Source organism: Hyla sarda, chromosome 3 (assembly GCF_029499605.1).
Source record: "Hyla sarda isolate aHylSar1 chromosome 3, aHylSar1.hap1, whole genome shotgun sequence".
NCBI classification, from domain to species: Eukaryota; Metazoa; Chordata; class Amphibia; order Anura; family Hylidae; genus Hyla; species Hyla sarda.
Window position 1 is genome coordinate 95336393 of NC_079191.1, and position 16455 is coordinate 95352847.

The 16455-nt window shown below is 43.0% G+C and overlaps 1 protein-coding gene across 6 annotated transcripts in view; it reads left to right on the forward strand.

Moving 5' to 3' along the window:
* Nucleotides 1-7414, forward strand: part of MYO7B (myosin VIIB) — a 222068-nt gene extending 214654 nt beyond the window's left edge. For all 6 annotated transcript variants that reach the window (XM_056564675.1, XM_056564676.1, XM_056564677.1 and 3 more), the window contains one exon: nt 6526-7414. In XM_056564675.1, the coding sequence (XP_056420650.1) occupies nt 6526-6603 (78 nt within the window). In that variant the 3' untranslated portion in view covers nt 6604-7414. The remainder of the gene's footprint in view (nt 1-6525) is intronic.
* Nucleotides 7415-16455: the final 9041 nt, after the last annotated feature.

Below are 16455 nucleotides of genomic sequence, written 5' to 3' on the forward strand. Positions count from 1 at the left end.
GGATTAATATTTTTTAATACAAGTAATTTACAAATCTGTTTAACTTTCTGGCACCAGTTGATTTAAAAAAAAAGTACACATTGCATATCTATATTTTAGTAAGGCTTTTGACACATAGAACACTAATTAATAAACTTCAATCTTTGAGTTGGGTCCAAATACTGTAGAATGGATTAGGCAGTGGCTGAGTGACAGACAACAGAGGGTTGTAGTCAATGGAGAATATTCAGAGCAAGGTCTTAAGTTACCAGTGGGGACCTCAGGGATCTGTACTTGGACCTATTCTGTATAACATCTTTAGCAGTGATATTGCAGAAGGTCTCAAAGGTAAGGTAACAGGGGTGCTGTTCCTGGAGGGATATGCCAAATGGAAAAGGATTTAGGTTAACTAGTAAAATGTCTATCACTAACGGCTATGAAGTTTCATAGTCACTTATCGCCCCAGAGCGTATATTTATGCCCTGGTGTGTTAAGTCCCAGAAGACAAGGACATACATTTACACACTGCATCTAGGGTTTACTCTACTATACAATGTATTGTAAAACGCAAATAATATGTACCATGAAATTAAAGAGAAAAAAAAATTGTGTCATTTTTTTTTATTTCAATTAATTTTTTGTACACTTTGAAGTGAAAATGAAATGTTACATTTATTCTGCAGATCAGTATTATTACAGTTAGACTAAATATATGTTTTACTACAATCAAAATATAAAACACTTGCTTTGCATATCTTTGAGCCTCATTTTTTATGGGATGAGCTGTATTAATACCATTTTGGGGGCATATATAACTTTGGGAGTTGAGAGCAGCATTAAGAATTTTTATATATTTATGGCATTGTTTGGGATAAATTTTATTAACCCCTTAAAGGGGTTGTGCGCTGCCCTAATTTTCGGAGCTCCGCTCACAGCGTCCGGAAGTTCATTACTCCGAACACTGTGTGCGGGCTTCTGTGTTCGCGTCACGCCCGGCCCCTCGCCCGCCCCCTCGTGACGTCTCGCCCTCCCGCCCCTCGTGACGTCACGCCCGCCCCCTCTACCAAAGTCTATGGGAAGGGGGCGTGACAGCGGTCGCGCCCCCTTCCCATAGACTTTCGTTGAGAGGACGGGCAAGACGTTGCGAGGGGCCGGGCGTGACGTTACGCCCGGCGGCTGCGAACACGGAAGCCCGCACACAGCGTTCGGAGTAATGAACTTCCGGACGCTGTGAGCGGAGCTCCGAACTGCAGGGCAGCGAACAACCCCTTTAAGGAAATGTTTATTTTTTAGTCTTCTAAAGGCCATAATGCTTTCAATTTTCCACTTAAAGACTCATATAAGGACTTGTTTTTTCCGCCACCAATTGTACTTTGTAATGATATCACTCATTTTACCACCAAATATACAGCTAAATGAAAGAAAAAAAATGTGTGTGAAGAAATTGAAAAAAATAAATAAAATGACATATTGGGCCTCATTTACTAAGAGTGTCGGGTTTTTACTAGTGGGAAAAGTTGTTTCAAACATGCAGGATTCCTCTCTATTTACTATTGGGAAAAGTCGGGAAAATTTTCTGACCAGCCTTTTCTAGGTCTATATTTCCAGCCATTTACCCACAGGATTTTCTGTGAATTCAATAGTAAATCGGTCGGGTTGTGAAACCACGCCCATTTTAGGACTGGTCACGCCCCCTTTGCAACAGACCACACCCCCTTTTCGATTTGTCACAGTGCAATGTCGGGTTTATTGGATTTTCCAGGCACACACTGTCGCACACTGGCGCAAACTGGCACAGACATGTCTCAGACAATCTGTGCCAAAATAATTAGACAAAAACTGGTCAGTTTCAGCTTAGTAAATGAGGCCCATTATATCTATTCTGTAGGTCCATACGATTCGAACGATACCCAACTTATATAGGTTTAGTTTTATTTGACTACTTTTAAAAAATTATAAATTTAAAATATAAAATTAGTATGTTTAAAATTGTCCTCGTCTGGCCCTTTTTTTTGCGCCATGGTCTTAAGTTTTTTTTATACCATTTTTGCTTTGATGGGACTTTTTGATCGCTTTTTATTCATTTTTTGCTGGTGTAAGAAGCGACCAAAAATACGCAAGGGGTTAATTCATATTTATTAACTTTTTTTTTTAACACTTTATTCACTATTGTTTATTCCCACTAGGAGACGATTATCTGCAATCTTCAGATTGCTAACACTGATCAATGCTGTTCCATAGGAGAGCATTGATCAGTGTTATCGGTGCTCAATTGCTACAGCCTGCAATAGCTGGCTGCAGAATTGGAGCACCAATCGGATGGCGGAGAAGGAGGTAAGAGACTTTCCTCCGTTCTTACAGCTGATTGGGACATCCCGATTTCAATGTGATGGTCCCGATCAGCTCCACTGAGCAGCCAGGAACTGGTTTTGGCACTTTTAAACACCGAGATCAACTATGATTGCGGCGTCTAAAGGGTTAATGCTAGACATCGGCCTGTTTGGTGATGTCAGGAATTAGCCACGGGTCCTGGCTGCTAATAGCATCTGGGATCATGCAGGTATGAAGTGAGCTCAGCTCCTTCATATCCCTACTGTGCCATTGGCAAGGGGTAAACCTTTTTTAAGACCCATGCACCCTACAGACATTTCTCTCAGAATTTCCAAGAGGAAATTCAAAGCGGAACCCACTTGCAGCAGCCTCCTACTTTTTTTTAACCCCTTAAGCCCATTTTCACCTTAAATACTCAAAACTATTTTCATTTTTGCACTTTGGTTCTTTTTCCCCCTCACCTTCTAAAAATCATAACGCGTTCAATTTTGTACCTACAGACCCTACATCACCAATTGTGTTTTGTAATGACATTACTTATTTTACACAGTGGGGCAAAAAAGTATTTAGTCAGCCACCAATTGTGCAAGTTCTCCCACTTAAAAAGATGAGATCGGTCTGTAATTTCATCATAGGTATACCTCAACTATGAGAGACATAATGAGAAAAAAAATCCATAAATTCACCTCTAGAGCAGTGATGTTTTGGGGCTGTCGCTGGGCAACATGGACTTTCAACTCCCTCCAAAGGTTTTCTATGGGGTTGAGATCTGGAGGCCACTCCAGGACCTTGAAATGCTTCTTATGAAGCCACTCTTTCGTTGCCCGTGTGGTGTGTTTGGGATCATTGTCATGCTGAAAGACCCAGCCACGTTTCATCTGCAATGCCCTTGCTGATGGAAGGAGGTTTTCACTCAAAATCTCATGATACATGGCCCCATTCATTCTATCCTTTACATGGATCAGTCATCCTGGTCCCTTTGCAGAAAAACAGCCCCAAAGCATGATGTTTCCACCTCCATGCTTCACACTAGGTATGTTGTTCTTTGGATGGAACTCAGTATTCTTTCTCCTCCAAACACGACGAGTTGAGTTTTTACCAAAAAGTTCTACATTGGTTTCATCTGACCATATGACATTCTCCCAATACTCTTCTGGATCATCAAAATGCCCTCTAGCAAGCTTCAGACGGCCCCGGACACATACTTGCTTAAAGGGGTACCCCGGAGGAAATCGTTATATATATATTTTTTTTTTAATCAACCGGTGCCAGGAAGTCAAACAGATTTGTAAAAGACTTCTATTAAAAAATCTTAATCCTTCCAGTACTTATCAGCTGCTGTATAATACAGAGAAAGTTATTTTCATTTTTAATTTATTTTTTGTCTGTCCACAGTGCTCTCTACAGACACCTCTGTCCATGTCAGGAACTGTCCAGAGCAGGACAGATTTGCTATGGGGAATTGTTCCTGCTCTGGACAGTTCCTGACATGCACAGAGGTGTCAGCAGAGAGCACCATTTTTACTTTTTTTTTTAGCCACAGGGGGCTATATCATGCAATCTTTTGATTGCATAGACTGATCAATGCTATGCCATAGCATAGCACATATCAGTGTTATCGGCATTCTGCTGTTCCAGTCTGGCTTGGAGCAGTAGATCGCTGATCAGACAACAAGGAGGCAGGTGAGGACCCTCCTGTCGTCCAGTGAGCTGATCAGGATATAGCGATTCTGTCGCGAAAGTCCTGATCAGGTCCGTTGAGCTGCCGGGATAGTTTTACTTTAACTTTAGATGCCGCAATAAACTTTGAACGCGGTGTCTAAAGGGTTGATGCTGGGCATTGGCCCGATTGGCGGTGCCTGCATTAACCCTCGGTCCTGGGTGCTGACAGCAGTCGGGACCCACAGGGATTGAAGCATTCTCTGCTCGTGAGAAAGTTTGAAACCCCCGGTAATGGGATCAGGGCATACATCAAAGCCCTGCATTGTTAAGGACTCGGGAACGGGGGTATACCTGTACACCCTGCGTCCTTAACTGGTTAAAGCTGTAAAAACAAAAATTTACAAAAATACATTGCTGTTGCTAATGTTATCAGAAAAAGACCTATTGTTTCAATCAAGTTTTTATTTTATTCATATTTTTAAAGAATTTTTGGTGATTTTTTATCTAATTTTTCATTTTACTATCTATAAGTTAAAATACACCTGGAATTTTGCAGTTTTTATTCTGTTCACTAGGCCTAATACTAAGACTTCCTGTTCCATACAGATCACTTCCCAGCAGTAAAAAGTAAAGGTGACACTAGCATAAAGATAGCACAATAGCTGTTGTTCACAGATCAGCATCCCCCTCCCTGTAGAATGTCCTCTGAAAAGGTCACAGAGAATGCCCAGTAACATTTCTAAATTGGACAGGTCCTATCTACTATTTCTATGTTGTTGGGGTTTGCTGTAAAGCTTACCTCTAAATTCTGTAAAAACAGCTCAGGAAAAAAGAAAATGTTTTAGTATCTGGATCTTATCAGTAAACAAATCTAGGTGATACATTCCCTATAAACATCCAAGCAATAAATGCTGTCTAAGCTGTTTTGGCATTTCCTGTTCACATCACAAAGAGGACCAAGGCAGCAGCATGGGTAGGTATACAGTATTTTTAATTATCAATGCAGCCCCAGCAGCATACAAAGATATGCTTAATGCCCAGACAACCCCTTTAAAGGGAACATGTAAGGTTCTTACACCCAGCACCTGACAGGTGAGGAGAACAGCATTCTGATGCTGTTCTTCTTTGCTCTATGTGATGCCACACAGAGCTGAAAAAAGACCTTTCAATGGCAATGGATGTTATTGATATCCAGTCATGGGGGAAGGAATGTGGTGACTGGAGAAGCCCTGCACTCAGGCTGTCAATCAAGAATGGTGAGGTAAGTGTGACTGACCACCACACTGTGAGCCACTGAGTTTAAAACAAATAACACTCTCTGACAGAAGTGTCCCTTCAATGATATTCACTATATTTTACCTTAGCTACAACACTTCTCCCCACATATGTCACTTTAACACCAAAGATGACTTCCGCCTGCACCTGCTGCACATGGAATCTCGGGCAGAATTTACGTAGTATGCAAGGGCACACAACACAAATCCAACAGTTTCAATATACAGTGGTCCCTCAACATACGATGGTAATCCGTTCCAAATGGACCATCGTTTGTTGAAACCATTGCATGTTGAGGGATCCGTGCAATGTAAAGTATAGGACAGTGGTCTACAACCTGCAGACCTCCAGATGTTGCAAAACTACAACACCCAGCATGCCCGGACAGCCGTTGGCTGTCCGGGCATGCTGGGTGTTGTAGTTTTGCAACATCTGGAGGTCCGCAGGTTGAAGACCACTGGTATTGTAGGTTATACTCACGTGTCCCCGCCGCTCCGGACCGTCACCGCTGCCCTGGATGTCGCTGTCCATCTCTGTCGCCGCGTCCCCGACGCTCCGGCAAGGCCTCTGCTACCCCGGCATCCTCGCTCTCAGTCACTGCCATCACGTCGCTCTGCACGCCGCTCCTAATGGATGACGGGACGGCGTGCGCAGCGACGTGATGACGACGATGGAGAGCGCCGACGATGCAGGGGATCCCGAAGAGGACGCGCCGGAGCCCCGAGGACAGGTAAGTGATTGTCAGCAGACCACACGGGGCACCGTAAACGGCTATCCGGTGGCAGCTGAAGCAGTTAGCGCTGCCGGATAACCGTTTATGCGATGGCCACGAAATACAAAAGTATCATTTGTTGATGCTGCCTTGACATGCGATGGCCTCTGAGAAGCCAACGCATGTTGAAACTATCGTATGTCGGGGCCATCATAGGTCGAGGGGTCACTGTACACATAACCACATCATGGTTCCCTATTACCTCAAAGTGATTTTGAGCTGCAAAAGACTACCCAAAGACTTTTATGGGGTCTCTACTGTACCAATATATGTCTCTAAATTTCATAATGGTCTTTATTTGTCAGAATTCATATTTATTCATGGGAAAAATTACAAAGATATTATTATATAAAAGCAGAAACAAAACCTAAAATGGCACTTTGCTCCTTGTCATACTATGGATTTAGTATTTAGGAGAAAAATAGTGTTTCTTCCTTTTTAATTGAATACAAAATAAATATATGGCATTCTATTCTATACTAATGTTTATTCTTATAATCTTGCAGGGTTATAAGATGGATGACCTTCTGACATCATACATCAGTTATTTTCTGTCAGTACAGCAAAAACCAACCAATGCATAGAACATCTGTTAAAGGACAGTGACATATATATATATATATATATATATATATATATATATATATATATACACCATCTTTACTTCCAGCCAATCTGTGCCTGATATAGCCATAACAATAAAATTTCATTAACGGATTACAACTGCAGAATCCAGCAAAGCCTCAAGTCACTGCCTGGCATCTTCTCCGGTTTCATCTTCATTGAACGTGTACAATGTTTGTGCCTTGTTTGTGCATTTTTCACATTTTCAAGTATTTATTGTCATTATTTTGTATCATGGACCTTGGATATATATATATGTGGAATTATAAATACATCCATTAATTGCCTGGAATCTTAAGGCATTCTGTTGTATCACAATTATGCAAGGCAATAGATAATAATAATTATTAATGAATTTTTAATATATTCAAAAAAAATGTGCTAACATTGTCTGATACTACAAATTGTGTGATTTGTAAGACAGAGAAGGCTTCCAGTCACATACTGTACTACTGAGCTTATTATTCCACAGAAGTCACAGAAGCATTATACATCCCTTTCAGCAGTGTCTTGGTGCCTTTTTGGTTTCTTGGTGCTCCCTCCACTATAAATTCTCTGTAACTTTTTTTTATAGGAGATCTGTCAGGATTTTAGTTTTCCTAAATGTCTGAGCACATAAAGATCAGAAAAGCACCCATATGTACCATACCCCATGCTAGGGATATTTCCTCCTTTTTAAAGGGAACCTTTCATGATTGTCACCCACCCTACCCTGTTGGTACAGGCTGGTAGTGCGGGGGACACTGATGATAACGATACTTACCCATCCCCAATCTGGCCCCATTCATCTGTTTTCTTCCTTATTCTGATGGCAGGCTTGGTGTATGGCAGGAGCACGCTGACATCATGGCTGCTGCTTCTCCAAGCTTGCTCGCATCCAGACCAGCAAAGAAGCGGTGACGTCAACGTGCTCCTACTACTCACCAAGCCTGCCGCCGGAATTGGAAAGAAAACAGATAAATGGGACTTCGGATCGAAGAAAGGTAAGTATTGTTATTATCAGTGTCACCCGCACTATTTGCCTGTACCGACAGGTTAAGGATTCCCTTTAAACTTGGTGTACATGATTCCTTGCTTGATGACATCCTTCATAAAAGAAAAAAACTTTTTATGTATAGTACATGTGACTGGACATCATTTGGCATACACATCTGCGCTGGGAAATGCCAAATTCTTGTTAACTGTAATGTGGCCTTTATCAGTTATGTGAGATAAAGAAACAGACTTGGGAAAGTTACTGGGATGTCAGTGAATAGAATGAATATTTTTCTTTGATTAATGTAATGAGTTAAGAAAATTAATAAAATAAATTTCCTGGTATAATAAGGAATTCTAAAGGATCAATACAGTGTCTATGGCTGAACTTGTTAAGGTATAGTTATTTAATCCGTGGTGGACTGTTTCAGCCAGACAGACACCACAGAGTAGGAAATAAACTTAGGGCCTATTCACACTGCAAAATATCCACCGTGAGAAATTATGGATGGACCTTCTGTGTACAGCAGATGGCGACTGAACTGTCGGCACTAGGAGCTATTGGACATGTGCCGTCTCCATTCACTGCAATGTAAATCTTAGTGGATTCTGCTGAAAGAATGAACATGTTAATTTTTTCACTCGAGTCTGGAATTAAAATTTCCACAGCAGAATTTTCCCCTGTGGACATTCTGCTGTGTGCGTGGTGCAGCCGAATCTTACTAAAAGCAAGGATGCTGGGAGGATGCAGCATGAGGATTTCAAGTGGAATTTGAAAAATAGTGGAGTGCAAGCTTCTATTCATTTTTTGACGGGAGTCATAACATTAAAGCCACCTGCCCATATTGTGTAGGTCCCCTTTTTGCTACCATAACAGCTCTGACCCATTGTGGCATAGACCCCAGAACAGGAGATCCTGTAGGCTTTACGGACCATTCACACATGCAGATTTTGCTGCAGATTTTCTGCTGCTTATTTGATCATCGACTTAAACCTTGCATCAATAAAAGTTCTATGTACCCTACAATGGTCCCTCTAAGAATGTTTTCTAGTCCCACAAAACACAAGCCCTCATAAAATATCAATGGAAAAATAAAGTTGTAGCAAAACAATTTTTTTCTCTAAATGCTAAAGTAGTAAACAAGAAACCATGAAAAACCTTAGACATAGCTGAAATGGGAGGACCAATAGAATAAACATATAATATTATTTATATCTTACAATGAACATAAAAACAAACAAAAGAAGAGGTTACATATGAATAGTGGTAGTACCTTTGGGTGATGAGGCTTTAGAGTATGTACCCGTGAGGCCAAAAGGCTCATGACAGAAATAAAATGAAAAGTGCAGCCAAAGAAGTATAGGCAACAAGAAACAGAAGGGGAATTTAAGGGACATAGGGAGATCGTTATTAAAGGGGTACTCTGGTGGAAATCAATTTTTTTTTCAAATTAACTGGCTCCAGAAAGTTAAACAGATTTGTAAATTACTTCTATTAAAAAAAATAAAAAAAACCTTAACCCTTTTCCTCTGGACAGGTTTTGATAAATCTCCCCCCATCTGTTTATGCAGGCGAGTATGCCAAACAGGAAACGGAATCCAAACTAGTAACGTAACGTCCTAGAAAGAATGCAAAGGACCGGTATTTTCAAAATAGCTAAATATTTATTGCAACAATAATAAAAAGGCTAAATATTTATTTCAATAATAATACATTCCTGTATTAAAACAATAAAGATGCAGTGCTTGAGAAAGGCACTGCAGCTGAAATGATGCATGTTTGTTCTTATGGTGAAATTAATATTTAGCCTTTGTACCGGACCTTTGTATTCTTTCTGGGATAGTACGTCGCTTGTTGTGAGATAAGTGATTCTCTTTCTAAACATCTGTGGGGTTCCAGTGGTCAGACCCCAAACAATCCATTAGCTATCACCAAACCAGTGGATAGGTGATTACATGTTACCGGAGTACCACATTTAGAAACACATACGGTATTTAGTGGCATCATTGTATGCTCAGAACAAGGACGTTATCAAAAGACATTACAAGCATTCCGTTGCATTATAGTGGGTTGTCTCATCATGTGGTCTCCCAATTTCTCACAGACATCTCATGTCCCCTTTTTTCACAATTATCCCCTCTTTCTCACACATGGATGCACCATCATGTCCTCCTCCATCCCAATGCACAATTGGCACTTCCCTATATGGTAAATTAGAAGTGTGAGCAATATGTGCCGCATAAAATCAAGTATGTTTTCTGTTGGGGTTGTCTCGATACTGATATCGGGACCAATACTGGACATTTGCACAAGTACTTGTCCCCATTACCTAATCTGTTACCTCCCAACTGTCCCAAATCCAGCAGGACATTCCTACTTTTGGGATGATGCCATGCCGTCCCAGAACAGCACCCACATGCCCAGCATTTAATTGTAAATGCCTCCTAATAAAGCGCTTACAGTTATATGTGGCACTCGTGGGAAGTTTGAAAGGGTGAAGAGCCATTGGCTCCTCACCCTGTTAACCACTCTTGTGCCCGTTGGCTGCATTTAGCCAGCAAACACAAGAGGCCAAGCTCTTTTTCTCCGCACCGACGCACGAGCGAGGTCATCAGATGCTGGAGCACAGAGGAAGAGGAAAGAACAGAAGTGGCTGTGCTGAGGGAGCCACAGGAACCGACAGGGGAAGAAGACCAGCAGGAGGTTAAGTATGTGGGACTGGAGGGGGAGGGGGTCGTTGAACTGCTGTCTACTATGTGGAAACTGCTGTCTACTATGGGGGAAATTTACTGCCTACCTATTGTGGGGGACATCTGCTGCCTACTGTGGGGGAACTGTTGCCTTCTATGGGGCGAATCTGCTGCCTACCTGATCTGGAGGACATGTGCTGTCTACTATGGGTGACTTCACCTGCCTACCTAATGTGGGGGAAATCTGCTGGGTTCCTAATGTGGGGGACTACTGCTGGATACCTAATGTGGGGGACTACTGCTGGATACCTAATGTGGGGTCGGTGATTGCCGCAAATCGACGGTCAATTCAGACCGGCCATTTGCGGTGATTCCGGGCCAATTGAGTCACTGGTGACCCGATTGCCTGGAAAATAAGAATGATCGGGGCTGTCAGAGACAGCTCCGACAATCCTAAAGGATAGGAGTGAGGTGGCTGTGCTGCCACCTCCTCCTATCCCCTGCCATTGGTCGGTCAGTACGACCACCAATGGCAGTTGGGTCAGGTCAAAGTTAATTTCCCCCACTCTGCCCACTGATTGAAGTCCAGGCAGAGCAGGGGGAACACGAGCGGCGAGGGGGGAGCAAGGCCGGCTTACCGGGCGGCATCGGAGCGGTGGCGGCATGGAGCAGGAGGAGTGCGGCTGTGGAGGAGGCTGCAGTGAAAATCGCCGGTAAGTGATCTTCACTGTGGCCTTCTAAAAGTTGCAAAACTACAACTCCCTGCATGCCCAGACAGCCAAAGGCTGGGAGTTGTAGTTTTGCAACATCTGGAGGGCCACAGTTTGGGGACCACTGGGTAGAGGTCTCTACACTGTGGTCCTCCAGATGTTGCAAAACTACAACTTTCAGCATGCACTGACTGGTTTTGCAACATCTGAAGTGGCACAGTTTGGAGACCACTATACGGTGGTTTCCAAACCGTAGCCCTCCAGATGTTGCAAAACTACAATTCCCAGCATGGCCAGACAGTTAGGAATGCTGGGCATGTAGTTCTGCAATATCTGGCCCTTCATATGTTGCAGAACTACAACTCTTAGCATGCCTGGACAGTCTTGGCATGCTTGGAGTTGTAGTTTTGCAACATCTGGAGGGCTACAGTTTGGAGGCTACTACTTAGCGGTCTCCAAACTGTTCTACCCCAGTTGTTGCATAACTACAACTCCAAGCATGCCCAGACTGTCCAGGCATGCTGGGAGTTATAGTTCTGCAACATCTGAAGGGCCAGATATTGCAGAACTACATGCCCAGCATTCCTAACTGTCTGGCCATGCTGGGAATTGTAGATTTGCAACATCTGGAGGGCTACGGTTTGGAAACCACCGTATAGTGGTCTCCAAACTGTGCCACTTCAGATGTTGCAAAACACAGTCTTGCAACAGCTGTAGGCACACTGGTTGGGAAACACTGAGCTAGAGTCAGTTTCCTAACTCAGTGATTCCAACCAGTGTGCCTTCAGCTGTTGCAAAACTTCAACTCCCAGAATGCACTGACAGACCGTACATGCTGGGAGTTGTAGTTTTGCAACAGCTGGAGGCACATGGGTTTATATCACTGAGCTAGAGTCTGTTTCCTAACTCAGTGGTTCCCCACAAGTGTGCCTACAGCTGTTGCAAAACTAAAACTCCCAGCATGTACGGTCTTTCAGTGCATTTTGGGAGTTGTAGTTTTGCCGCAGCTGAAGGTTTGCCGCAGCTGAAGGTACATTCCCACGGGCGGGTTTACAGTGGGTTTCCTTCTACAAGCTGCGGCAAATTTGAGTGTGAATGTACCCTAAAAACACTACACTAACACATAATAAAAAGTAAAACACTACATATACACGCCCTTACACTGTCCCCTCCCCTTCCACCCCAATAAAAATGAGAAACGTCTCATGCGGCAGTGTTTCCTAAATGGAGCATCCAGCTATTGCAAAACAACAACTCCCAGTATTGCTGGACAGCCATAGACTGTCCTGGCAGGCTGGGAGTCTTGCAACAGCTGGAGGCACCCTGTTTGGGAAACACTGCTGTAGGGTTTTGGTGGAGACAAGCCCTATCCTTGTATCCGGGTCCGCCCCTATTGCAAATTCCTCATCCAGGCCTCAAATGCGCATGGCGCTCTCACTTCAGAGCACAGTCGTATTTCAAGGCAACAGTTTAGGGGTATTTGGGGTATTTCCGTACTCAGGAGAAATTGCGTTACAAATTTTAGGGGGATTTTTCTCCTTTTGCCCCTTCTGAAAAGGTAAAGTTTGTACACTAACATGCTGGTGTTGCCCCACACTTTTCATTTTCTCAAGAGGTAAAAGGGAGAAAAAGACCCCCAAAATTTGTAATGCAATTTCTCCTGAGTACGGAAATACCCCATGTGTGGGGGCAAAATGCTCTGCGGACGAACTACATGGCTCAGGAGTGAGAGAGCGCCATGTACATTTGAGGCCTAAATTGGTGATTTGCACAGAGGTGACTGATAGTTACAGCGGTGAAAAAAATACCCACATGTGACCCCAGTTTGGAAACTACACCCCTCACAGAAAGTAACAAGGGGTATAGTGAGCCTTAACAACCGACAGGTCTTTAACAAATTTTCGTTAAAGTTGGATATGAAAATTAAAAATGTGTTTTTTTTCCCCTGAAATGCTAGTGTTACCACAAATTTTTCAGTTTTCACAAGGGGTAATAGGAAAAAAGCCTCCCAAAATGTGTAACACCATTTTTTCTGAGTATGGAAATACCCCATATGTGGATGTAAAGTGCTCTGCAGGTGCACTACAGGGCTCAGAAGAGTAGGAGCACCATTGGGCTTTTTGAGAGAGAATTAGGCTGGAATTGAAGGCCATGTGTGTTTACAAAGCCCCCATAGTGCCAGAACAGTGGAACCCCCCACATGTGACCACATTTTGGAAACTACACTCTTACGGAATGTAATAAGGGGTACAGTGAGCATTTACAACTCACAGGTGTCTGACAGATTCTTTGAACAGTTGTCCGTAAAAATGAAAAATCTTATTTTTCATTTGCACAGCCTATTGTTCCAAAGATCTGTCAAATGCCAGTGGGGTGTAAATTTTCACTGCACCCCTTATTAAATTCTGTGAGGGGTGTAGTTTCCAAAATTGGGTGACATGTGGGGGGATCCACTGTTCTGGCATCATGGGGGACTTTGTAAATGCACATGGCCCCCCGACTTCCATTCCAACCAAATTCTCTCTCCAAAAGCCCAATGGCACTCCTTCTCTTCTGAGCATTGTAGTTCGCCCACAAAGCACTTTACATCCACATATCGGGTATTTCCATACTCAGAAGAAATGGGGTTACAAATTTTTTGGGGGCTTTTTCTCCTATTACCCCTTGTAAAAATGAAAAATTTGGGGTAACACCAACATTTTATTGAATTTTTATTTATTTATATGACCCAATTTTAAAGAAAGTTCTAAATCACCTGTGGGGTGTTAAGGTTCACCGTACCCCTTGTTACATTCCTTGAGGGGTGTGGTTTCCAAAATAGTATGCCATGTTTTTTTTTTTTTTTTTTTACTGTTCTGACATCATGGGGGCTTCCTAAATGCAACATGCCCCCCCCCAAAAAAAAAATCATTTCAGCAAAATTCGCTCTACAAAAGCCAAATGTGACTCCTTCTCTTCTGAGCCCTCTACTGCACGCACAGAGCACTTAACATCCACATATGAGGTATTTCCTTACTCAAGAGAAATGGGGTTTTAAATTTAGTGGGGCATTTTCTCCTATTACCCCTTGTGAAAATGAAAAGTTTGGGGTAACACCAGCATTTTAGTATTAAAAATAAAAATTTTCATTTTCACGTCCCACTTTAAGGAAAGTTTGTCAATCACCTGTGGGGTGTTGAGGCTCACTGTACCCCTTGTTCCAAAATTGCATGCCATATGTTTTTTTGTTTCTTTTACTGTTCTGACCCCATGGGGGCTTCCTAAATGGGACATGCCCCCCCAAAAACCATTTCAGCAAAATTCGCTCTCCAAAATGCCATTGTCGCTCCTTCCCTTCTGAGCCCTCTAGTGCACTCACAGAGAACTTTACATCCACATATGAGGTATTTCCTTACTCGAGAGAAAATTAATTACAAGTTTTGGGGGGCCTTTTTACCTTTTACCCCTTGTAAAAATGAAAAAAAGGGGCTACAATAACATTTTAGTGCAAAAAATTTAGATTTTGATTTTGCTGCTCCATTTTGAATGTCATTTTGAATACTTTGAGGGGTGATGTTTTCATAATGGGGTCCATTGTAGGGGATTTCAAACATGAAGACCCTCAAATTCATTTCTAAACTTAACTAGTCCCTGAAAAATTCAGATTTAGACATTTTTGGGAAAAATTGAAAAATTGCTGCTATACTTTGAAGCCCTCTTCAGAAAGTAAAAACATGTCAACTTTATGATGCAAACATAAAGTTAACATATTGTATATGTGAACCAATATGTAATTCATTTGACATGTCCCTTTTCCTTACAAGCAGAGTGCTTCAAATTTAGAAAAATGCTAAATTTTCAAATATTTCCTAAAATTTTCAAATTTTTCACCATGAAATTATGCCAGTATCGACGTAAATTTACCACTAACATAAAGAGGAATATGTCACGAAAAAACTATCTCAGAACCAAATTTATAAGTAAAAGCATCCCAGAAATATTAATGCATAAAGTGATAGAGGTCAGATTTGCAAAAAATCAGTACTCGTACTCGGTCTTAAAAAAAAAAAATGGTATCGGGACATCCCTATTTTCTGTGGACCATTTTCAATGAAAAACCACATAACAGTGAGACAGGGATGTGGAAATTGTATTGCCCGAAGCCCAGGACATGCAGTTCCAGGCTCCAAGCAGGTGATTTCTTCAGGCATTTAGCCTTGCTTCGGGCAAACAGCACTAAATGCCGGAAGAAATTCACATATGACGGGGCAACCAGTCTTGCCCCGTCACTAAACTGCTATAGACTGCAGCTGTATGCTGCAGTCTATAGCAAGCCTTACTGGCGGAGGTGCGATGAGTGACGTCATCGCAGCTCCGCCAGGAAGTCCCCGCAGGCAGATGTATGTAGCAGTTACTTACTACATAAAGGAGGACCTGCCAAGCCCCAGTGGCTACCCTTGTCTACTTAGGGGGTATAATTGTTTAAATGAGAGCCCTACCTGCCGGGGGTAATATCTATCTGGGGGCCTGTCTACATACTGGGGAGCCCTACCTGATGGGGGTCAAATCTATTGGGGGTCTGTGTACCTACTGGAGAGCCCTACCTGATGGGGGTCAAATCTATTGGGGGTCTGTGTACCTACTGGAGAGCCCTACCTGATGGGGGTCATATCTATCTGGAGCCTGTGTACCTACTGTCGAGCCCTACCTGATGGGGGCCAGTGTACCTACTGGGGAGCCCTACCTGATTGTTGTCATATCTATCTGGGGCCTGTGTACCTACTAGGGAGCCCTACCTGATGGGGTAATATCTATCTGGGGGCCTGTGTACCTACTGGAGAGCCCTGCCTGATGGGGGTCATATATATCTGGGGTATCAGGAACAGGAAAGGGGAAAAAAGATCCTCAATAGGCGCAATGGACAGCAGTGAAGGAGAATTCAATGGTCATCCATCATTGATATAAAGATATTTATTGAGCACACAATGGCAACGCGTTTCTTGCCCGGATCGGGCACTTCCTCAGGCAAATGTGCATATACATGACCCCCTACCTGATGGGGGTCATGTATATCTGGGGGTCTGTGTACCTACTGGGGAGCCCTACCTGATTTGGGTCATATACATCTAGGGCCTGTGTACCTACTAAGGAGCCTTACCTGATGGGGGTCATATCTATCTGGGGCCTGTGTACCTACTGGGGAGCCCTACCTGATGGGGGTCATATCTATCTGGGGGCCTGACTACCTACTGGGGAGCCCTACCTGATGGGGGTCATATCTATCTGGGGGCCTGACAACCTACTGGGAGCCTTACCTGATGGGGGTCATATCTATCTGGGGGCCTGTGTACCTACTGGAGAGCCCTACCTATAGGGGGTTATATCTATGTGGGGGCCTGTGTACCTACTGAGAAGCCCTACCTGATGGGGGTCATATTTATCTTGGGGCTTGTGTAC